The sequence below is a fragment of the Delphinus delphis genome, chromosome 4, assembly GCF_949987515.2.
Source record: "Delphinus delphis chromosome 4, mDelDel1.2, whole genome shotgun sequence".
Taxonomy (NCBI): domain Eukaryota; kingdom Metazoa; phylum Chordata; class Mammalia; order Artiodactyla; family Delphinidae; genus Delphinus; species Delphinus delphis.
This window is the reverse complement of record NC_082686.1, coordinates 59,825,609-59,850,290: the sequence shown is the minus strand read 5'-3', so window position 1 is coordinate 59,850,290 and position 24,682 is coordinate 59,825,609. Positions and strand designations below refer to the sequence as shown.

The 24,682-nt window shown below is 36.7% G+C and overlaps 1 protein-coding gene across 1 annotated transcript in view; it reads right to left on the bottom strand.

The window, feature by feature from the left end:
* ATP6V1A (ATPase H+ transporting V1 subunit A) overlaps nt 1-24,519 on the bottom strand; it is a 53,099-nt gene extending 28,580 nt beyond the window's left edge. Inside the window, exons 1-2 of the mRNA XM_060010654.1 lie at nt 24,320-24,519; nt 1,842-1,936 (exon numbers count right to left, since the gene is read on the bottom strand). Of these exons, the coding sequence (XP_059866637.1) occupies nt 1,842-1,926 (85 nt within the window). The 5' untranslated portion in view covers nt 1,927-1,936; nt 24,320-24,519. The remainder of the gene's footprint in view (nt 1-1,841; nt 1,937-24,319) is intronic.
* Between the last annotated feature and the right edge of the window lie 163 nt (nt 24,520-24,682).

Genomic DNA, 24,682 nt, shown 5'->3' with positions numbered 1-24,682 from the left:
TTAGTTGCTTAGTTGCATGTGGGATCTTCCGGGACCAGGGATGGAACCTGTGTCCCCTGCATTGGCAGGCGCATTTTTAACCATTGCACCACCAGAGAAGTCCTGATCATGTTGTCTAGTAAGCAAAAACTACTTTTCTGGAATGAGGGGAATGTTGTACATTTTCAGATATGTAGAAATAAGTCTTTTTTTTTTAATTAAGGAATCCACTTCTATGACTGTCATGAAGCCCAGGCTGAGTTAACAGTGACAAGTTATGGAAGTAACAACGTCCCACTCTGGACTTTCTGGTTATAACCACTGTCTTCTCTCTCTAACCTCAACCTCTCTACATCTACCTCTATCTATCTCTCTACCAGACTCATGAGGCCTCAATCCCTGCCCTCCTATTCCTGGTAGATGCCAAAGCCAGCTATGTAAGAGGCCTTTTCAGGAGAAGACGACTTCTGTCTTCCCAGAAGACAAAGCCTCTACTGTGCTTTATGAGGCGGATAGCAACCCCAAACCACAGATAGGTTGGGACCTGCGCAGGCCTCAATGGAATAAGTCTATTTTAATATTTAGCCTTCTGATACAATTAATTAGATCTATGAATTAGGTAATATTCGAGTGAAAACTATTAAGATGTTAATATTTATTTAACATTGAACAATGGAAATTTATTAATTTTTTAAATACTTACCTCTGAACCTATATATAAGAATAGTTAAGATGCACCAAAATACCAGAGATCACTAACGTTTGAAATCATATTTCATAAACAAAAGTATGCCATTTTTCTACTACCTCATTAAGTACTTAAAAATTATAAATAGGTTCCAAGAGCAGTTAACTACAAGTTTCAGAAAAATATTTTTACCTAAACTCTTTTGATAGTGTTCTTTTGCCTTTTCCCTAAGAGTTCTTGTGTATAGCCTGTCTTTCCTGAAGACCTTACGATCCTCAAGGGGAAAAATTGTTTCTCCGAATGGCAAAAGAGATTGAAAACAGTGAAATATATTATCTGCTAATAAGTTCAAGCTCAAACACCAATTTCTAAGTGGTAGAAGCTTCTTAGGGAGAAATAGGCACAGTGACTGACAGTGTTTTCTTTGCATTAACACCAAAAAGTGTCATCACCTCTTCTGTGATTACAACAAGAAAAAGACTACAACATGACTTTGTAAAAAGATATAAGGAAAAATGAATTTCCATGGCACTAAAGATACAAATCAATGAGCAGCTTTACCTACGGAAACTATGAACCACATTTTGCAATAGAAGTGTGGAATAATGAATACTAGAACAAAATTTATTATTTAAAATGCAGTACCCCAAGTGTGGGCAGAACAAACATAAACTGCTTTCCATTCTCATTATCATGTCATAAGACTATTTTCCTATAGGTAGCTAGTTATGTGATATCTGAATAACCATTCAGAAAGATTTATACATGCAAAGAGCCAAGGTTGATATTTCTGAGAAATGCTTTAAAAGCAATTATTAAAATTCAAATCCAATTAACAGACATCTAGGTATCACATACTAAAACCCATAAACTTTATAGTTTTTTAACCTCACGCTTAACAAAAAAATTAAGACATATAACACCAACTATACATTTATATAATAAACAGGATATCACAAATTAGTACCTCAATAATTATCAAATTTAGATAATAAATGTTACAGTAGCCCTTATGATGGAGGTATTACCTCAGTCTTACAGCAGCTATGAAATCTTTTAAAGACAGAATTTATGTAGGTGAACAGAAACTTGTGTATTTCTGCCTAAAACATCTTGAAAAGACATTAATTGATGTTAGGAATTTTTACTATTGAGATTATTATGTATTACTTACCAGGTCCTGAGACCCCATGCACATAACCAAACGTGCTTTCTTTATCTTCATCACGTATTTTGGGTAGCTTGGAGAAATCCATCATGTTAACTTACCTATGGTAAAAAAAAAAAAAAAAAAAGAATTAAGTTATAATTACAAACTTTAAAGCAAAAGAACCAATATAGGTAGTGAACATTGGTGTATTCTTGAGTTATTACCACTTCTTCAAAGTAAAATATAAAATTCTTAAGATTTGGTTAAAAGTACCTCATTCTTGGATAGTCTACAGTTATTAAAACTCAGAATTATATATCCGTATGCAAGACATTCAATAGAAAAGACCCCATGGAATGTAACAGACTGTGAATTCTTTCCAACCTCTTATCTAGCCTGACAACATCTTGCCCTCCCATTATTTCTCTGACCTCCTCTCTAACTACTCTTCCCCTTAATCAGGCTGCATAAACACTGAACTCTTTGCCATTACTCAAAGCACATACACATTCTGCCTCAGGGTCTTTGTACATGTTGTTCCCCCTGTCTGGAGTACTCTTCTGCCAGATGTCAGCTTCTATATACCTCCTTCAGGTCTTTCCTCAAATGTCCCCTTCTCTGAGAGGCTTCTCTGCCTATCTGCCCATCTATTTAAAATACCTCCCCTCCTTCTCTGCTTTATATTTTATCATCTAACAAGTTATATCTTACATTTAAAAAATGTTTAAATGTAAAATCTACCTTTAAAATATTTCTGGGATCATTTTTCCCTTTTTTCTTTTTTTAGCAGAACACAGAATAGTGTAAGAAATTTAGTTCAACTTCTTTACTTTAGAGATGTGCAATCTGAAAAACCCAAACAATGAACTATTCAAGTCCAAATAGAAAACTGGTTACAGACCCCAAAGCAGAATGTTTCTATGTAACTGCTGGTTTAACTTATTACTGACAATTTAATAAAGAAGATAAAATATATGTACATTTAAAAAGCTAAATAATGTCTCCAAACAACCATAAAGTAAAGGTCACAGATCAATATGTAATAAAGTATCAAATAATACACACTTATTTACTAAAAGTTCAACGATTAGAATGTTTGGGGAAAACATCTTGAAGGTCAGGTATAATTAGCATAGGAAAAGAAGGAGAGCAAAAGGCATTTCAGGTGGGGAAATAACGAGAACAAAAGAAGGGAAATAAAAATTTCAGGAACAGTTAACAGCCTGACTGGAATAAAAGGTTTATGTTATGGCAACAGTGAGAAATAAGGATAAGGGAGACTAATTTGTGGGTCTTGAAATGAATGCCTACTGGACTTTATCCTACAAACAATAGGAAATAACCGAAGATTGAGGGAGAACTGTTATGAGAATAATGATGTTTAACCAACCTAACGTTAAGTAGGGGAAGGGATGCAGGCATGAAGAGAAGTTGAAAAGCTCCGGAAATAGTTATGGGGTGAGTGTCAATATGTTACCAGAGTTGTCACCAGACCCTTGCTCAAAACCCACCAACCCCTCCTTGGAATAGGAACTAACATATATCTTTCATCACAGGGTCTGGACACAAAGAAAGGAAGCTATAGGAAGAGAAAAACAAAAACCGGACAGAACCAGCTGAAACCAAGATGGCGATGAATCTTAACTCCAAGAGACCCCGAGTCTCTACACTGATTTTACTACATTAGTGTACCAAATGACACACCTACTGGCAGCCGTGACTGGAAGTCACTGACCAAAAAAGGACAGAAAAGTGGTGGCATCCCATTTCCAGGAAAGCCTGCCTCTTTCCCAGAAAACTAATGCATATGCATCCCCATCATTAGTCTCACTCCTTCCCCCCATTGTCTTTATTCCTTAAAAGCAAATCCGTCTTGCCATTAAGGCGAGAGCTTGATTTGTGAACTAAGTTCCCACTTATCCATTCTCTGGCCATTGAATAAAGCTTCTGTTGCTTCAATTTCTGCTTTGGTTTCATTTTTTGGCTGCTGGAACCCGAATGGAAAAAAACCTTCTCTGTGGAGGCAGAGGGCCTCAGTGGGCTAGGGCCCGAGCAGGGGTCCATACAACTTAACTGGTAACAAATGGACTCAATTTATTAAATGTTTACTGAGCTCCTACCAAGGAAAAGGTACTGTGTTAAACTTAGGGAATAAAGACTATGAATAAAAGGAGATTTCACTGGTTTTAAACAACTGTACCATAAGACAAAATTACTTAAGTGTTCAAAATGACAATACATTGGGAGAAAAGAAGAAATTGATTCAGATGTGGGAGAAGTGTAAAGCAATGGGGATGAGTTAGGGGAACAGGTAAGAACTGGAAAGTAAGTTTCAAGGCTGAGTTGAGTCCAAATAGAAAGAATACAGAAAGAGAGGAAAATCAAACCCTGAGGTTTAGGTATTAATTCAGGCAGGGCACAGTGGTGTTTTTCAGTCTTTCTGGAGTCATTGAAGGATGGCTACAGAACCCTACACTCCTTGGAATACAATTTGTAATCCATTAACCAAGGTATCAAAGAATTCGGGAAGGGCGTGTAACAATAAAGTCATTAACAGTGGAATTCTGGTTTGATACACTTAGTGCCTTCAGAAGCAGGACGGTGTACAGGGATAACAGGGAAGAATTAAAGAGTGATTAAAGAAACAAGCAAGAGTAAAAACAATTAAAGATCAAAACCATATGGCGATTCACTTTGTTATACAGCAGAAGCTAACACAACATCGTAAAGCAATTATACTCCAATAAAGATGTTAAAAAACCCAAAAATCAACCACATGGCGATATGGGAGACCTTCCAAGTGAGAAGAATATGATCAAAGGGGCAAGAAAAGCACCAACACCTTAAAGATGGTATCAATGATAAGGTAGAGACTATCATCACTTTGGTCATTTATTGATAAAGATGAAGTTAGTGTATAAGTCCTTAGAAATCATGGAAAAATAATAATAAATCTGATATTACAGTCACAAATGTCAATGTAAAGGAGACAAGGATTTTGGTGTCAGTAGGAAAATTGGAGGAAGGGCAGTTGAGGGAGGAAGTAAAGAAAAGGGGAAACTGGTTTATTAGGATTTTCCAGCCTCCTAAAGATGCAGAAGGGAACTGTTGAGTAAGTAGGAATGGGACTGCAAAAGATTAGAATATAAAAATATGAAAGTTTTTCTAGAAACTACTTAGATAACAGGGGAAAAAACAAAGTTTAAAGATAAGCATTTATTTGGGAAATGGGTTGGGCAAAGTCTTCAAAGAAGTACTAAATAAGCAAAGGAGGTCAAATTTTAATCTCCAGAAAATCAAAGATTTTCAAAGTCAGAAGAGAACTTTATAATAATACAGTCTAACTTCTTCCCCAAATATGGGTATTTCCTATGATACATGATCATCTGCCTATTAAAGTGGAAATATCATGAAATATTGAGTTAGCAGGCTTAGGAAATATCCTGATTCTACCAGTGACACACTGCAGGAGATCTTGGACAAATCAAAATCTCTTAATATCTTCATTTGAAAAACACAAGTACCACCTACCCTGGGGCTATGATTAAATTACAGTTTGTCAAAATGTTCCCTGTGAGATGTAAAATGCTCACAAAAAATTCATCTGTAATACCTACCATCTAAAGAGGGCTTCAGTTTTGAAAAAGCCATTCTATTTTCAGAAATCGCCTCTTAGAGAGTTGTTTTGTATCCAGCCTAAATCTACTTCCCCAACCTCTACCCTCTGGCCGTTTCTTCCAACTACTGTAGCCACACACAGTATCTTCCCTCCTGGAGGAATTCTCTTTGGTGTCAACTGTCCCTCAAAGGATAGCCTTTTTCAGATCTTTCTCCCCTGAGGCTACCCTCTTCCGGAAGTATTTCACGATATCAATGTTTCTTTTAAAACAGAGCAAACAAAATTAAAAACTGTATTCTAAATGTCATATGAGTAAGTTCTGAAGAGTACCACTTTCATCTGTTCTGGCTGCTTTCTTTTTATTGAGAAACTGAGACCAAGGATTTGAGTCAGACAAATGAAGTCTGAAATTATAAATTGTGCCCTTGAGCAAATCAAATTCTTTCAACCTTTTGAGACTCATTTCATCTGTAAAATCTACTGGGATTGTTGTGAAGCACCTAACAGTAAGCCTAACAGAAAAGTATTACTGATGACTACTAACTTTATTCTGTTAGTACAAGCTAATATTGCCTATATTTCTAAAAAGAACCTAACATATTCTTATCTTCTTGTTATATGAACCAAATCTAGTCAAGTGGCTAGTTTTTTTTCTTAGCTATTATGTGTATTTTACCATAACTTTATTTTCTAAAACTAAGTAGATTTTATTTTAAGCATCAGTGATATGCCAGGTGCTGTATCATAGACTGAAAATACAGTGGAGTAAGAATAGTTACAATAGGGTAACAAATGTGCTCTCATAGAGCAGTGCAGAGTGATTTAGAAGAGGCATCTAACCTTGACTTGGGCAGGACAAGAATGACTTAGAGGAGGCTAAGCTGAAACTTGAAAGATGAGGAGGCATTAGAGTATACAGTAGAACTTTCTTACAGATGCTTTAAACCTCCCAGGGTTCATGAAGGTGTTCTAGAATGTTCATGAGGCAATAATAGTATCTGTTCTGATTTTTAAAAACAGGTGTTTACATATTTTCCCTTTTAAACAACAAGAGCCTCCAAATGTATGAGCAATAATTAGTGGAAATCAAATGAGTTTGTTCATGATTCAGCTGCCTTGTGAATTTATCACTCAGCTGGATAATCCTAGCCACCATAGGAAACTGATGATTCTACAGTTTTAAACTTTATTTTTAGGCATATATTGTTTAATTTATGCCAAAGGCAGCAGCTGTTAGGAACAGTGATATCAACCTATTAAGTGAACCAAGAGCCTAAGTGATAATTCTATAAATTCACTTAAATATGCTTTTCACCAGATCCAAAAATTTCCATTCATCTGATTAATATTCTTATAACAAATCAAGATGATTCTACTTTTTAAAAAGTCAGTGTTGGGCTTCCCTGGTGGTGCAGTGGTTGAGAGTCCGCCTGCCAATGCAGGGGATACGGGTTCGTGCCCCTGTCCGGGAAGATCCCACATGCCGTGGAGCAGCTGGGCCCGTGAGCCATGGCCGCTGAGCCTGCGCATCCGGAGCCTGTGCTCCGCAACGGGAGAGGCCACAGCAGTGAGAGGCCCACCTACCGCAAAAAAATAAATAAATAAATAAAAAATAAATAAAATAAAATAAAAAGTCAGTGTTTACAACAGCCAAGATATGGAAGCAACCTAAATGCCCATCAATAGATGAATAGGTAAAGAAGATGTGGTATACAAATATAATGGAATATTTCCCAGTTGTAAAAAACGAATGAAATCTTGCGATTTTCAACAACATGGACCTAGAGGGTATTATGCTTAGTGAAATAAGTCAGACAGAAAAGGACAAATACTGCATGAGTTCACTTAAATGTGTAATCTAAAAAACAAAACAGGACTTCCCTGGTGGCCCAGTGGTTAAGACTCCACACTTCCACTGCAAGGGGGCACAGGTTCCATCCCTGGTCAGGGAACTAAGATCCCGAACGCTGCACTGCGCAGCCAAAAGAAAAACAAAACAAATGAAGAAACATAACAAAACACAGAGTCATGGATACAGAGAACAAACAGGTGGTTGCCAGAGGGGAAAGAGGTGGGGAAAGGAAAGAAATGCGAGATGAAGAGGTACAAACTTCCAGTTGCAAAATGAATGAGTCACAGGCATGAATGTACACTGCGGGGAATACAGTCAGTAAGTATAAAACTGGAAGGAAAAAAAGTCAATGTTAAGAGGAGAAAAACATGATGATGGTCACAAGTAATTTAGCTTTTTGTACACCACTGTATGATATTCAGAGAAGTGGTTACAAATACATTCAAAAACCAACTCTTAACACATCTTTCATGATAAAATAAGAATATTATGAAAACACCAGTTTTTAAAGTATAAAATGTAGGAATTCCAGGCACTTTTGTCCATTTTTGATGCTTCAACATGTTAAATTTTAATCTCGGCTTCAACTCAGACCTTTATATTTGCTGTGCCCTGCCTAGAATGTCTTTTCCTCACTCTCATGAAATAGTCCCTCTCTTCCCATTGTCATCCTCGATGCTCTTACCCTGCTTTTCTTCATAGAACTTTTAACTACCTGAAAGAATATTTTTTCTTTTTAATTTACTTGTTTACTGTGGTTAGTATAAGCATCTGTATCACTCCCTAGAATACTTAGTTTCATGAGGGTATAGAAAACAGTGCCTGGGCAAAGAAAAAAGCACTCAGTGAATAGTTACTGAATAACTTCATACCCCCTAATACCATCTCCATTTTACAAATGTGGAAACTAAAGAATGGAGATGTAAGTAACTTTGCCCAAGATCACAAAACCAGCAAACAGTAAAGGTGGGATTATGAACCGAGGCAGTCTGACATCAAAGCCTATGCTCTTTAAGCACTGCACTCTGCCTCCTCAATTAACTAGGCTGATTTCTATTGTATACATCCAAACAATCTTATGTGGTACAGAGGACAATAGTCTCTACCTCAAGACTATATGTTTTATTTTATTAGACACAGAGCTGCAACATTCAGATTCCACTTCAAGGAAGTGGATAGCCAACAGCTGTCAGCCCTTCAGGGATGCAGAGAGCTGCCTTGCCCACATTCACACCCTTCACAGAGCAACTGCACCAGGTGACTGAGCAAAGTGGAGGTATAAAGAAAGGCCCAGCCCTATCAGCCCAATGCGGAGGTCACAAGCAATAAATGCTCACTCCAGATCATCCCACCTGGTCAGCTGAGGCTTTGTCGGGCTTGCATTGCATTTGCACTTCTTCCCCAGACCAACTCTGTTTCCGTCCCCTTCCTTTCACATGTGTTGATCCTTAAGAAAATCTTATACACCAGACTCCTTTTAGACATCTGATTCCAGAGAACCTAAAATACTTACAATGAACAAACTGAATAATTCCTTCCTGGATAACTGAAACTTAGACTCACACTTGAAGTACTACAATTTTTGGCCTGTTTTCTGTCTTAGTAATCTTGTAACTGGTTACTTTGGGAAAAGGAAAAAACAATACAAAAGTGGGTTTAGAAAGCACAGCCCAATAGGCAATTCTCCGGCTAAGGTTCCCATGCAACGAAAGCCTTAGTTTCTGAAAGGAACTTGCTCCTCCTCCTTCAACATAAACCTTAGATACAGCCCATCACCAGCAGTCGCAGGAAAAGAAGTCTAAAGTACTATTTTCTGATATTGGAAAATACGTTTTCCTGGTCCATAAGTTTCAGGCTCCAACCTCTTAACAGTTAAACACTGAGAAACTTCCAAGGATCAGTCCAAGGTACTAGGCTTTCTTGAACATTAAAATTTGCAATTCCCACAGCACTGACATAAGGATACACACACACACACACACACACACACACACACACACACATATAGATAATATACTTCTAAAGCTTTTTCATCAAAGCACCCCAATTGCAGAAGAACAAGTAAGCACTAAAGTAATAAATACCTCCCCACCACTTTCCCAGCATCTTGACAGACAACAGGATGTTACAGCAGTCTACTGTAAGCAGCCAAGTTTCTTTGTCTGCTCTTGTATACCCTCTTAATCCAAACAAGTTTTGCCCTCTACATCATCATACACAACGTGTGTTTTACAAGAAAAATATGGAAGTGTTTCCTCCTCACAAATAAAATAAAAATGATAAATTAGGTAGACATATTATATTGACAACTACTGAACAGGGCAAAGCATATAGCAGTTTGATAGACATGGTCATACAACGTACTAATTTGTATCCATTAACCACCCTTCATTGTTATCTATGAAAAGAGTGAAAATAAAAATACCCCACTAAAATCTTCTGCTTCACTACTGAATCCTTATGTATCTATGTGAAAAAGTATAGGCTTTTTTTTTTTTGGCTGCGCGAGCGGCTTACGGGACCTCAGTTCCCCAACCAGGGACTCAACCCATGCCCTTGGCAGTGAAATCGAGGAGTTCTAGCCACTGGACTGCCAAGGAATTCCCAACGTAGGCTTTTAAAAATGTTAAGACAACAACCTCCCAAAACAGTTTAACTTGCTATAAGCAAATGATACTGCAAGTCAGATTATACTGAAAGTTAATCTCATGCCAAATCTCCATAAGATCCAAACTATCATGATATGATTTAATCCTACATGAAGTTTTATGTGCTATGTAATAACTCCTTTCTAATACGATATGCAGCTATTATTGTTGCTTTCAATCGTTTAAAAAATAAAAGCATGATATTTACTTTAAAAACAGTTGCTTCCGATAAAACAATGTGTTATATGTACCTGCGCTCATAGAGAAATCAACTCGATTATATTTTTAAAATTGGCTTTAGTTGTTGGACTCCTCTTTTAAAGATAAAAAGTAAATGCAATTAAAACCAAGCTTCTGGGGACTTCCCTGGTGGCGCAGTGGTTAAGAATCCACCTGCCAATGCAGGGGACATGGGTTCGATCCCTGGTCTAGGAAGATCCCACATGCCGCGGAGCAACTAAGCCTGTGCGCCACAACTACTGAGGCTGTGCTCTAAAGCCTGCGAGCCACAACTACTGAAACCCACGCACCGCAACTATTGAAGCCCGCACTCCACAAGAAGAAGCCACCGCAATGCGAAGCATGCAAACTGCAAAGATGAATAGCCCCCACTCACTGCAACTAGAGAAAAGCCCACACACAGCAATGAAGACCCAGTGCAGCCAAAAAAACCCAAAAAAACAAAAAAATTCCAAAATTCTAATAGTCACAAACTGTAACCACCCCCCATATTTGTGAAAGATTAAAAAAAAAAAAACCCAAAACAAAAAACCCTGCTGTAGAAGGGGAAAAATCCAGATAGCACAGGCAACCATCAGATCTAATGAGTCACCAGTCTCTCCTCCAAACACTGCAGAACACTGCAGTGGCAAATCACAACACCAAAGGCCCAATTTGTTCCTTCTGTTTTACAAGATCCCTTACAAATTGCTATTGGTTAATGCACTATACCTAGTAATTTCATTACCCAGAGAAATGTTTTCACTACCAGTCTTGGATGATACAATTGCTGGAGGCAAGGGTAAGGTGTTATGTAAAAGCTAAATACCAAGGTTCTAAGACAAGATTTATTTACATACAAAATCCTTAATTGATACCGGGGCACTTCATTGATACTTAACATAACACTTGGAAATGTACATCCTATCCAACTGACTGAAGACTATCTTTGGAAATAATAGATTTTTTTTTTAAGATGAAGAAGAATCTAGTTGATTAAAAGCAAATACTTATTTTCATACACAGTTTACCTTCTTGGGGAAAGGCATCAAGAATCTAATATTTTTATGCTTGCTATAAATTATAACGAAAGTTATAGAATTGGTAGAATTCCAGCTAATAGCACTACCTTATATTCACAGAGTATAGTACACAATCATTTTGTGAAGTACTTTTCTATTCATTTTATTTAACCTACCTCCTTAGCAACACCATTAGAAAGACTTATGTGTGGGCTTCCCTGGTGGCGCAGTGGTTAGAGTCCGCCTGCCGATGCAGGGGACACGGGTTCGTGCCCCGGTTCGGGAAGATCCCATATGCCGCGGAGTGGCTGGGCCCCTGAGCCATGGCCGCTGAGCTTGCGCATCCGGAGCCTGTGCTCCGCAACGGGAAAGGCCACAACAGTGAGAGGCCCGCGTACCGCGAAAAAAAAAAAAAAAAAAAAAGGCTTACGTGGCAGATTACTGACTAGCATAACTAGTTCCCCCTTTTTATCTTGTTAGCAAAATCCTAAATTGGCTGAAATTTTGGTAGACACATCAAGGTAATTCCAGGTCCCCTGTCAATGACTGGTTTGGAAATGAGCATGTTATGATGTTCTGACCAATAAGAGGTAAGGCAAAGTCTACTGGGGAGCTTCTGGGAATGATTTCTTTGCTCTTTTAAAAAATACAGGCCATGAAAAACACTTTTTCCCTTGGGATCTGGTCATCTTTGTGGGACACGCAGCCATCTTGGGACCTTGAAAGAAGCAAATCTAAGTAGCCAGGCCACCTTGCTAAGGACAGCAAAACTGAAAGACAGAAAGCATCTGGGTCCCTGTTGCCTTTATAACAAAACAGAAAGGAGAGGATTTCAAGAATAAATATTTTTATATGGTATACATATTTCATAGTGTTATTTTTTTTAAAGGATAGGCCAAAAGGTTAAGAATAAAGGCATCTATAAGGTCATTACTTAAATAGTTCACAAAAAATTACTTGAGATGGACTACAAGGAAATATGCAGACAAAAGTGGGAATCAGAGTAGAGAAGTATGGAAAGATCACAGATGGCAAACTGGACTAACAGAATCAGAAAAAATTTGTTCCTACTACAATAAAATTTTTTGAGGGCACACACAGATAACACCCTTTCACTTATTAAAGTACAACTAATCCTGTAAAAGAAACAGTAAAGATAAAAGGTAGGGTGGACAATTAAGCTGGGAATAGAATTCAAATCTTATTGGCTACATATTCTTATGCTTTGATGACAAGCTTATCCATAAACAATTTTGATAGCATTTCTAGAAATAAACAATCACAGATTCTTTTCACTTCAAAATTTTATAAATAAAAGTGAGTTATACTGAGGTGATAATCCAAAGTATTAACCAGAATAACAAAATACTGTATTTAGTGTATAAGTTCTATGGTTTGAAATTTATAGGCTAGAAGCCTATGACCAATGGTAGAACTGTCATATGAACAGACTCAAGTATCCCTGCCTTCAAGGGGCATAAATTTATCATTTTCTTAACTCTCTTCCCTCCACATAGCATGGAGCCTTGCACAGCAGTAACTCAATAAAATGTTCTGATATTAAAAACAGATAAACTACTACTTGTTAAGCACATATCACATTCCAGGCATTATGTTAAAAAATAAACACATCCCATTTAACCTTTAACAACAGTCCTAGGAGGCAGGTATTGTTTGATTACGAAACAGGTTTTGAGACTTTAAGCAACTCGCTCAAGATTAGAGCTATGGAGTGGAGAAGTCCGAATTTAGTCTGATTTTAACATCTAAGCATTTATAATAATAACAAATAATTCAAAAGACCTTATTTAGCCAGTAGCTTTAACCTCTATTATCTTAAAAAAAAAAAAAAAAAAAGCCCAGGATGCCTCTTTTCCATTATTAACTGACTCTATGTTAGAATGGCAAAGAATAATATGCAGGCAAAAGGGAGAAGATGAAAAAGAGATGATATAACAGATCATTCACAAACTAAAGAGCAAGTAGTATAACAACCAAGAATTGACTGTTTCTAGAATATCCATCTCCTAAAGAACTAAGATTTTTAAAGAACAACACACAATGCTGTGTTTTATTAATGCCTAGCTTTATAACACAAACATAAATAACTGATAATAATAGTAAAAATAAATTTAACTGTAAAGTAAATGGGCATATTTGGAACTAATAAGAATATTAATGAAAACAGACCCAATATAATTTTGCTACAGGGAATAGTAGTAGAAAATTTCTGGTTAATAGTCTGTCATAAATTTGGAATAATAAATTTACCTGAAACAGTATCTGAGAAATTCCTCTTATTTTTCTTATCTCTAAGACAAAACTTATTAAAGAGTTAAAAGTTATAGTGAAGCTAACATTAATATCCCATAAGACTTCTATGTGAATTTTTACAAGATTTCTTGATTTCAGATTACAAAGAAAAAAACGAGTCACTGATTTTATATTTTAACTTACGAAGAATGTAAACAGCCAAAAAGATAGCTAAATGATACAAACAGTAAAGAAAATAAGCATTTGTTACATACTTCTGCTTAAAATTTATTTTCAGAAGCAATATGCTTATAATTTTTAAAATACCCAAAGAAAAGTCTCACAACTTGAATACTGTTGACTTTGATGTTATTTCCTCACAATTTTTTATATAACTGTAATCAATACTATAATACAACTTGACATATTTTTAATAAGTATCATCTTAAACAGTACAATATTCCATTAAATGGATACCATAGTTTATGTAATAATTCTCTTTAAACTACAGCACCCCACTTTTTGTTATTTATAAATAAATAAATAAATAAATATATATATATATTTTTTTTTTTTTCCCGGTACGCGGGCCTCTCACTGCTGTGGCCTCTCCCGTTGCAGAGCACAGGCTCCGGACGCGCAGGCTCAGCGGCCATGGCTCACGGGCCTAGCCACTCCACGGCATGTGGGATCTTCCGGCAGGCGGACTCTCAACCACTGCGCCACCAGGGAAGCCCTTAGTGGTTATTTTGTTTGATGTTATAAATGCTAGAACACCAAATAATTATACAAAGAATAGATAAAATCTTAATCTCCATTATTCTGCCTGGTATTATTATTTAAAATTTTACAAATATTAGCTCAAAAAGGCTAAACAGGGACTTCCCTGGTGGTGTGGTGGTTAAGAATCTGCCTGCCAGTGCAGGGGACACGGGTTTGAGCCCTGGTCCAGGAAGATCCCACATGCCGCAGAGCAACTGAGCCTGTGCACCACAATACTAAGCCTGCTCTCTAGAGCCTGAGTACCGCAACTGCTGAGCCCACGAGCCACAACTACTGAAGCCCACGTGCCTAGAGCCCGTGCTCCGCAACAAGAGAAGACACCACAATGAGAAGCCTGCACACTGCAACGAAGGGTAGCCCCCACTCGCCGCAACCAGAGAAAGCCTACGTGCAGCAACGAAGACCCAACGCAGCCAAAAATATAAAAAATAATTTATTTTTTTAAAAAAGGCTATAGAACCACATACAGAAATGGACAACTGACTAAAACGGACAATTTTACACAATTAAAATGATGGGCAAGAGATCTTAAGATATACTGCACAAAGAAGACCCATGAATGGCAAATAAATACATGAAAATATGCTTAATATTAGGAAAATGCAAAGGAAAACCACAATGAAATGCCACTCCATACCTAGCGGGGCTAAAATTTTAAAAGACTGACCACAGGAAGTGTTGGTAAGGATGTAGAACTAGAACTCTCACGTACTGCTGGTAGGAATGTAAAATGTACAAGCATTAAAAAAACAATCTGGCAGTTTCTTAGAAAGTTAAGCATACACCTATCATATGACCCAGTCATTCTACTCCTTGGTATTTACCCATGAGAAATAAAAGCTTATGTCCAAAGAAAGAATTTTACATGGATGTTCATAGCAGCTTTATTCATAACAGCCAAAAAGCAGAAACAACCCAAATATCTATCAACAAGTGAAGGGATAAACAAATTGTGGCATTTGTGGTATACAGTGAATACTCAGCAATAAAAAGAAATGCATCATTGAAACATGTAAAAGTAAGAGGTAGACACCCTACTTCTTAGCAGTGTGACTTTGCTAAGAAGTAACAGAGCCAGGGTTTGAGCCAGTCTGGCTCCAGTACCTACACCCCTAACCTCCTTGCTTGCTATGTTGCCTCTCAACACTACTCTAAAATTACTTTTTATTTACATATATCCCAACTCTTTTCAAAAGGAATTTGTACATTCCTCAAAAAATGAAAAACAGAACTCTCATATGATCCAGCAATTCCACTCCTGGGTATTTATTTAAAGGAAACAAAAACACGAACTAGAAAAGATATATGCACCCCACTAAGTTCACTGCAGTATTATTGACAATAGCCCAGATATGGAAGCAACCTAAGTGTCCATCAACAGAAAAATGGATAAAGATGATGTGGTGTGTGCATACAATGGAACATTAGCTGTAAAAAAGAATGAAATCTTTCCATTTGCAACAACAGAGATGGACCTACAGGGTATTAGTGAAATAAGTCAGAGAAAGACGAATACTGTATGATTTAGTTATATGTGGAATTTAAAAAACAAATGAACAAACAAAACAAAACAGAAACAAAGTCATAGATACAGAGAACAAACAGGTGGTTGCCAGAGGGAAGGGGATTGAGGGAGGAAAGAAACATGTGAGGGAGATTAAGAGGTACTAACTTCTAGTTGCAAAATAAATGAGTCACAGGTATGAAATGTATAGTGTGGGGAATATAGTCAATAAGTATGTAATATCTTTGTATGGTGACATGTCGTAACTAGACTTATTGTGATTATTTTAAAATGTATAGAAATATCGAATCACTATGTTGTATAGCAGGAACTAACATAGTATTCACTTTAAGTCAATTATACTTTGAAAACAAAAGAGATCAGATTGTGGTTACTAGAAATAAGGGAGCAGGGGAAGGGGTAACCAGATGAAGGTGGTCAAAAGGTACAAACTTCCAGTTATAAATAAGTGCTAGGGATGTACTGTATAACATGATATATAATTACATTACTGAATGTTAAATATGAAAGTTGTCAAGAGAGTAAATCCTAAGAGTCTTCATCACAAGAAAAAAAATTTGTTTAACTTTCCTTAATTTTGTATCTATATGAGAGGATGGATGTTTACCAAAATTACTGTGGTCATCATTTCATGATGTATGTAAGTCAAGTCATTATGCTGTACACCTTAAACTTATACAGTGCTGTATGTCAATTATATCTCAATAAAAATGGAGGGGAAAAATGTGTACAGTTTACAATAAAGAACATATACATGATTAAGTTAGTAAAACTTTTAAGGAAAAGGGGAAACAAAAAATATCAACATGAGAAACAAATACAAATACTTTAAACATATAACAAATCTCACTCTAAAGCAGGGGTCCCTAACTCCTTGGAACCCGGCTGCACAGCAGGTGAGTGGCAGGCAAGTGAGCGAAGCTTCATCTGCCACTCCCCATTACCGCCTGAACCCTCCCCCCACCACTGCACCACCACCACCACCCCACCGCCGCCACCCACCCCGTCTTCAGAAAAACGGTCTTCCATGAAACCGGTGCCAGATGGCAAAAAGGTTGGGGACCGCTGCTCTAAAGCATCTGTTATTTTCTATTACGGCTTTGAATGATATATTAATTTCAGATTCTTAAAAGGACTGAAATCAAGTATTAAGTAACTTAATTTTGCTTCTTTATAGGCATTCTTATTTGAAGCTTTCTAAGGAGAGTTAACGTTGTATTTAGTTTTTTTATTCACCAAAACCCAAATGTGGACTTTCCCTTATGCTGACCGTCAAACAATTACGTCAGGTAACAGACTCCATAATTGTGCAATATGCTCTATTATCTCCAAGGCAGAAAACATTTCTGGAGGACTTAATATCCATACCAAAAATAAAATTTGTAACCCTATCTGGTAATGCCTATCACTTTTCTGTACATTTTTAATGACAACTTCTTATTGGATGCCCATGGGTTATCACATACACAAAAAAATTAAGGAGAGTTTATGGAATTAGCAGGGTAATTTATACACTTTCCCCTCAGATACCTAAGTAATTAAGACAAAAAAAAATTTCAGACAATTGCCATTTCTGGCAATTTCAAATGGAATTCTTCCTTTTGTTAATTCCTTCTTTGCCCTAACAGATCTTTTACTTTTAATTAATTAACTTATTAATTAATTAATTTCTGGCTGTGTTGGGTCTTCATTGCTGTGCGCGGGCTTTCTCTAGTTGCGGCGAGCAGGAGGCTTCTCTTCCTCGCGGTGCGCAGGCTTCTGCTGCAGAGTACAGGCTCTAGGCGTGTGGGCTCAGTAGTGGTGGCTTGCTGGCTCCAGAGCGCAGGCTCAGTAGTTTGGCACACAGGCTTAGTTGCTTCGTGGCATGTGGGATCTTCCCGGACCAGGGCTTGAACCCGTGTCCCCTGCATTGGCAGGTGAATTCTTAACCACTGTGCCACCAGGGAAGTCGCTTCTTTTTAAAAAAGGTAGTTTTTTCTAATTACAGAAACACTACATGTTCATTGTAAAAATAAAAACACATAATACAGAAAAGGGTAAGAAAATAAAAACCACCCAAAATGCCCATCCATGTACTGAGGTAACCACTAAACATACACTTTGGTGACTATCCTTTCCGCAATTCAACTTGTACAGATATGCACAAACATGTAGTTTTATGCATGTGTTATTGTGAATACCCTGCCTTTTTTCCTTTGTCTTTCTGTTTTCTTTTGCTTACTTCCTCCTTCCAGTGTTGACAATCATATAGGCATATACAAAACTCATGGTGTTTTTCAGCTGTTTAACAAAAATGGGATCTCGTTACATATTTTTCTCTAAACTTTGCCTTTCTCACTTAAGATACATGATGGATCTTTTTAGGATGTATTTGGAAATCCTTTTGATTCACCAGTATGGATTTAACTTCAGTTTTTTTTTTAACTCCTACTTTTAATGGATTTTAAAAACATAAAATCTATAAGTTATACACCAATACCCCTACTGACAGGCATTCCCTTTGTTCCCAGGTTTTTGCTACTTCAAACACTGCTTCAATCGACATTCATGTGAACACTTGCTACTTGCTGGTGTTTTTATTCTAAGGAAAAGAGTCCATACGGTGGGATTGTTGGATGGAAGAATATGTATTTTTAATATTAACAGATATTGCCTGATTGTTTACTAAAAAAACTGTAACAATTTACATCTCCACTAGCATTTTATGAGAAAATCCTTTACCACTAGTGGTAGGTTTACCACTTAATTTCTGCTAATCAGAAAAAAATTTTTCATTGTTAGTATATTGATTACTAGTGAAGTTATACATCTTTTCATAAGTTTGTTGAATGTCTGGATTTCTCTTCTTGAAGTTCTGGTCATATGCTTTACCCATGTTTCTATTATGTGGACTTTTTCTTAATATGTAAAAGTTCTGACAAATGTTAACTCTATCTGTTATACATATTTCAATTTGTTTTCAATCTGGCTTTTGTCCTCTATTTTTGCCACTGAAAAATTCTTCATTTCTATGTGTTCTCATACACCTATGTTTACTTTTATGACTTTCAGATTTCCTATCTTGGTTTAAAAGGTCATCACTACATCTAGATTGTATATATAAAAAAATTTTAGGAATATTTTTAATATTTTAAATATTTAAGTTTTTAATCCATCTTGAAACTAGTTTCTGCATATGCTGCAAAATACTGGCTCAAGTTAATTTCTTCCAGACAGACAAGCTGTGTCAGTTACATTTACTATATATGTCCCCGTTTTTCCCACTGGATTGAAATATCACTTCACCATGTATTAAATTACTTTATATGCTGGGATTTACTTCGCTTTTTAAAATTCTGCTGAGCTTACAGAGGCCTAAAAACATACCTGCACCTATAAACTTAAATAACGTATTCAGTTATCTGGATAAGTCAAAACATTTTCACTTAGGATATCCAAGTAATTAAGAAGAAATCATCATTTAAATGCCTAATTCTCCATACCAAATTAAAAAATTATTGCCCAAAGCAATAAACAGTGATTGTAGGTACTCAAATAGAAATTTTAAAACTTTCTTAAATCTCCTAATCTAAGATGACTTATTTTGATGCATTTCTGTCCATCTTTTTCAATATGTATATACAATTACTACACATACAGTTTCTGTATCATGCCCTTTCTTCAATTTTATAAGTGTTTTCTAATTTAGTCTTCTCTATTTTATTGTTAAATAAACACTTAAAAGAATTAAACTAAGAAATAACTAAAACAAAACAAAGTCTGGTTGTTTTTCATTGCTCAAGCACATGTGCAGCTCTTCTGCATTATATCATGCATTACCCGTTTTACTTTCAATGAAATAAGCTTAACTATTTTTCAGAAAAGAAATAAAACATGGCATGCTGTTGATATAATTTTTAAAAAGGTTTGTCAACGAAAGAACAATGGTTTCTACAGATAGCATTAAGATTCAGAAAAACTGAAAATTTTATTGTAGTAACTAGTCATAATATTGACACCAAAAAAATAGCAACAAAAAAAACACAGGTTAAATCTCAAAATATCTATGAAATACCACCAATTTTGAAGGCTAAGTGCAGTTGTGAAATTTATTAAACAGAGCTAACTACAAACAAATGTAAAGGGGCGTTTCAAAAAAATTAATCATTAAATAATTTTATTAACAGTAGTAACTAATTCTAAAGATGACTTTAATAGTTACAGGTAAAAATAAAGATTTATTACTATGAAAATATACATCTATTTCAGCTATCTTTATAAACACACAATGTTTATGTATTTACTATACATATAATATGTATATACTATATATATATAAAATAATACACTTATATAAACCGAAGTCACTTTCAGTTCACAACAGGAACAAAGAAAATAGTAAAATTTTAAAGTCTCTACAGAAAAATTAAATGGAAAATATGGTTATTGATCATAATTTATTTCACTATAATAGAAAACTTGACATTAAAGACATTAAATATTCAATAATCTCTTAATAAAATCTTTCCTTAGAACAAATGAGTTATTTTTTTCAGGACTAAGGTGAAACATAAACTCATGATAGCTACACTTCAATTATTGTTTAATTTACTGATATTTTCCAATACAAAACCACTAAACCTTGTGAACCGTCAACCTAGGAAGGGAAAAGTTTTACTCTAGTTCACGTCTCCATTGTGTTCTCTATATTCCTATGTCTACTTCAAATGAGGATAAAAATAAGGCATAAAAACAGTTAGAATAAAAGGCAGAAATTTTAAATATAAGCTAAACTCAAAAGTTCCACCTCTGTAGGGTGGTGTAATTTTAATATATTTCTATAATCCTGTGTAGGGATAATAATTTAGAAATACAATACTTCCTTAAATTGATTCTACATATTAATGATCATGAGCTCTGGAAAATCTTTATATAGAAAATATTAAGTCACTGCAGTTGCCAAAATAATAGACTTTATGTTGATATTTCTTAGCTCCTATTAATAAATCTATTTTGGAATCTTTGCTAGAAGTACATTTTTCTTGCTATTTTTTGGTAATAAGCCTCATTTCAAATTCTACTCTTTACTCCATACCCCAAACTTGTTGCTCAATTTTATAGGATATCTAAAAGTCTCCTTTAGAAATTCAGTATATAAAATCAAACTAGGTATCAGCAAAGTTAATTATTTAAACGTACAAAGTATGTACTAGGCCCTCTGCATCATGATCTAATTTAATAGCATCTATGGCATAGATTTAAACACGAGGAAATTTAAGCTTAGATTAAGTAAATTGTCCAAAGTCACACAGCTTAAATAAATGGTAAGGCCAGACTTGAACCCAGGTCTATAGGATCAGGAAATATCACTTAGTTTTAAAAATACTTTCACATAGATTACTTAGGGTTTATCTCACTTGAAATCATAACACCCTTGATAGAAAGGTTCCTAAGTATCAAACCATAAGCCCCCACCCCCAACTTTACTTAAAAGCATATAGCTAAAGTGGCAGTACTTAATGATGATTTTCTGACTTTTAGTCTAGTGCTATATCACGTGTAGCCTGTACAGTGCCCCTTTTTTCAATAAACACAACTCACTCCTCTTCCCTTCCCTATCATGCAAACACATATGTTGTGAAAATAAGTTGATCACTACATTAATAAAGTCCATCTGAGGTTTATATCTATTCTATTGACCATGATTTGGATGGTTACTATTAACAATTTATATCTTAAAGCTAATACCTAGTGCATAAACTCAGTAGGAGCTATGATCTGCAAGAACTTTAAAAGTAGTTTAATCTCCCTGTCCAACTGTCAAACACTCATTCAATGAACAATTTATTTAATGCCTATCAAGTACTTCTGCATCCTGGTACTAAAGACACAACAGTAGAGACACTGTCCTTGAATTCCTAGGAGCTTTACAGTTTACTAAGGAACAGCCCAGCAAACAGTAATTAAATACAACGTGCTAGAAATGAAAATAGAATAGAAAATATTGTGTAGTAGTCTATAGAAGTTAGTGCCTAGTTCTGCCCACAGAGGAAGAAAGCATCTTGGTGGTGGCCATAATCTACAAAGGCAGTGACATATAAGAAAGACCTCAGAGTAAGCACACAAGAGGTGTCAGGGACCCGAACACAAAAACCCCCGTGTGCCATTTAATGTTGGACTACAGCACAATTCTCTAATGAATGTTAAGATTTCTACATATAGGGAATTCCCTGGTTGCCCAGTGGTTAGGACTTCGTGCTTTCACTGCCGGGGGTGGGGGGGCCAGTTCAGTCCCTGGTCAGTGGTCAGTGGACTAAGAACTAAGATCCCATGAGCCACGTGGCAGGCCAAAAAAAAAAGATTTCTGCATATAATATTCATAGATTGATAAAAAGCTCGTCTCAGAAATGGTTTCCACACTTCACATCACTTGTTTGTGTGTGTAAATCGAGTATAACGTCAAAGCTCTTTTTCAAATTCAACTTTAGTAGCAATTTAGTCACCAATTCCTGCTGCCAATCTTCCAGATTTCATTAGTGGTCTAAATTATTGCTTTTGCAAGTTCCTTAAAATCAGGGGAACTGTGAAGTAAAATTGCAAACTCATTCAACCTCTTTCACATTGACATTTTCTCCTCTAGTGCTCAATCCTTTTTAGCCTGTTTTCTCTATTCCATTTTGGTCTCATCCAGACAGGACTGGTTTAGACTTCAAGAACTCCTGTTATTTGGTGGAATGTTACCTGGGCAATGAAGCAACACTGCTTACATTTTTCTCTCCTCTAGTGATCAGGGAACCTCACTCTGGAGCAAACTAATGGATAAAACTATATTTATATCAGTAGCAAGCATACCGATACTTAAACATCGCAAACAAATTAGTGCTTTTGTCCAATATAAGTTATATGCACAAAATGCTAAAACTGTAAATCATAACAGTGGCCTTCATCATTACTCAGAGAAAGCAAGAAAGATTTTTAAGGTTATGTTTTCTAGTAACGAGCATCAATAAGCGAGTTTCTCTATTTTGAACTTACTATAAAACATTTTGTTAAATTGATGTTACTCTAGCATTTTAACTTCCCCCTTAACAAAATAAGACCAGTTTATTGCAGAGAATTTGGAAGATACCAGAAAAACAAAAATAAGTCATTCATACCCACCACTCAAAGATAATGATTCCATCTTCCTCATTTTTCAGTTGTCTTTTTAATGGATTCTTCAATGACATGGGTTAGAAAACTCTAAGGTTTAACTAAGAATATAATTTTTTCAGATTAAGAAAAAGTGTAATTTAAATTTAAAAAATCAGATTTGTAATTTCTGTAAGGCCTTTCAATTTAAAAGAACCAAGGGACTTTGAGTTTGCAGTATAAACAAGAGTTTAACCCCAAACAGAAAAACACTCTTCCCTAAGGCACATTGTTTGGGGTCAAAACATTGGTTACTATATTACATGTGAAATGGGAGTACACTGGGTTGGGCAAAAACCTAAACAATCTTTTCTGCACTTTCAGAAAATACTGTTCATCAAAATCTGAAGAGGTCACCTGGACTTTTACAAATGGGGAAAGCTAAGGAGGGATACAAATGCTACTTAACATAAATTTACCACTAGTCAAGGAATTGACTGGGAGTGGCAATTACGTAGGATTTTAGGGAGAAATGGCAAGAGGATGTCAAAGGCAGAAAATATGAAGTCAGCAATATCTCAACTTAACCTCCTTACCTTTAAGTTTATGGTCAAACACATTAGTTTAATTATCTTTCCAGCCCAATTAGTTTCTGAAGAATTACTTCCCTTTCAGGGAGGTCACTTTTCCATAAGCTAGCCTGGGTCTCCTGCAGATCATGACACCGCAACACCATCTTTCAACGCCTCCCCATTCAATCTAGACTGTCGCATTACCAACACCTCCTGTTTTGAAGGTAGTATATATTTATTCTTTCAACTGTCCTCTCCTTTTCTGCACCATTAAGTCAGAGAAGAGAAAGGTAAACGGCCACCTTTTACCCTTCCAGATCCATTCAAAGCTTGTGGACATCTATAAAACGCCTCTCGCAGGGATGCTAGATAAAAGCTAAGAATTAACTGAAAATGCACATTCGGAAGCAAGATTTACAGTGACACCGCAGTGAGGGCCACATCGGTGACATTCTCTCCCAAGCCGGTCTCACAGGAGACGCCTCTGCCTCCGGGGTTTTTCCTATCTCCCCGCTCCCCAGCCCCGGGCTGAAGGTAAAGACTTTACAAGGCCTCTGCCAAAGAACGGGGGATTGAGACCTGGAGGCTACTGCAGACCCCGAAGAATGCCTGAACCAATCCCACTACCCGAAGCCCCAAAGACTCGAAAGGGGAACCATAATGGCGGCACTCACCCCCCAGCCCCGGGAAGGGTGGACATGTGAACTCCTAGGTTGCAGGGGCGACCACATTGGGGGAGCGGGTGTCAAGATAACTGGAGAAATGAGATCGCCGGTGCAGGATGACAGCGGGGGGAAGCCCGGGACAGCAGAAGCCACCATTCACACTCTCTCTTCTCTTCATCCTCTCACCTCTTCTCTTCTATCCCAACCAGCCGCCGGTTACCGGTCGCCACTCACCTGCCGGGGCGCGAGGTCCAGAAACTGTACCGATCACCTACCCAGAGGCTCTGTCACTGTGGGAGGAGAAGCCTTCAGCTGCAGAGGGGGGCGGGTCTAGACAGTCACGTGACCCCGGGCTCCGCCCTGTTCTCCCCAACCGGGCTTGCTGCATCTCCGGCGCCTGTATTTTTGCGGATCGTTTGAACATTAATTTTCTTGCGATTAGATTTTAGGACTGCAAGAACAAAACAAAAATGTCCGCAAAGATTATGTTGTAAACTGCAACGTAGAAGGCGTGGGTGGAACGGGCTAAAGTGCATTGCTAAGGAAGTGACGTTCACGCAGTGGTCTCGGGGCCGGAAATGGAGATAAAAGTTCCGC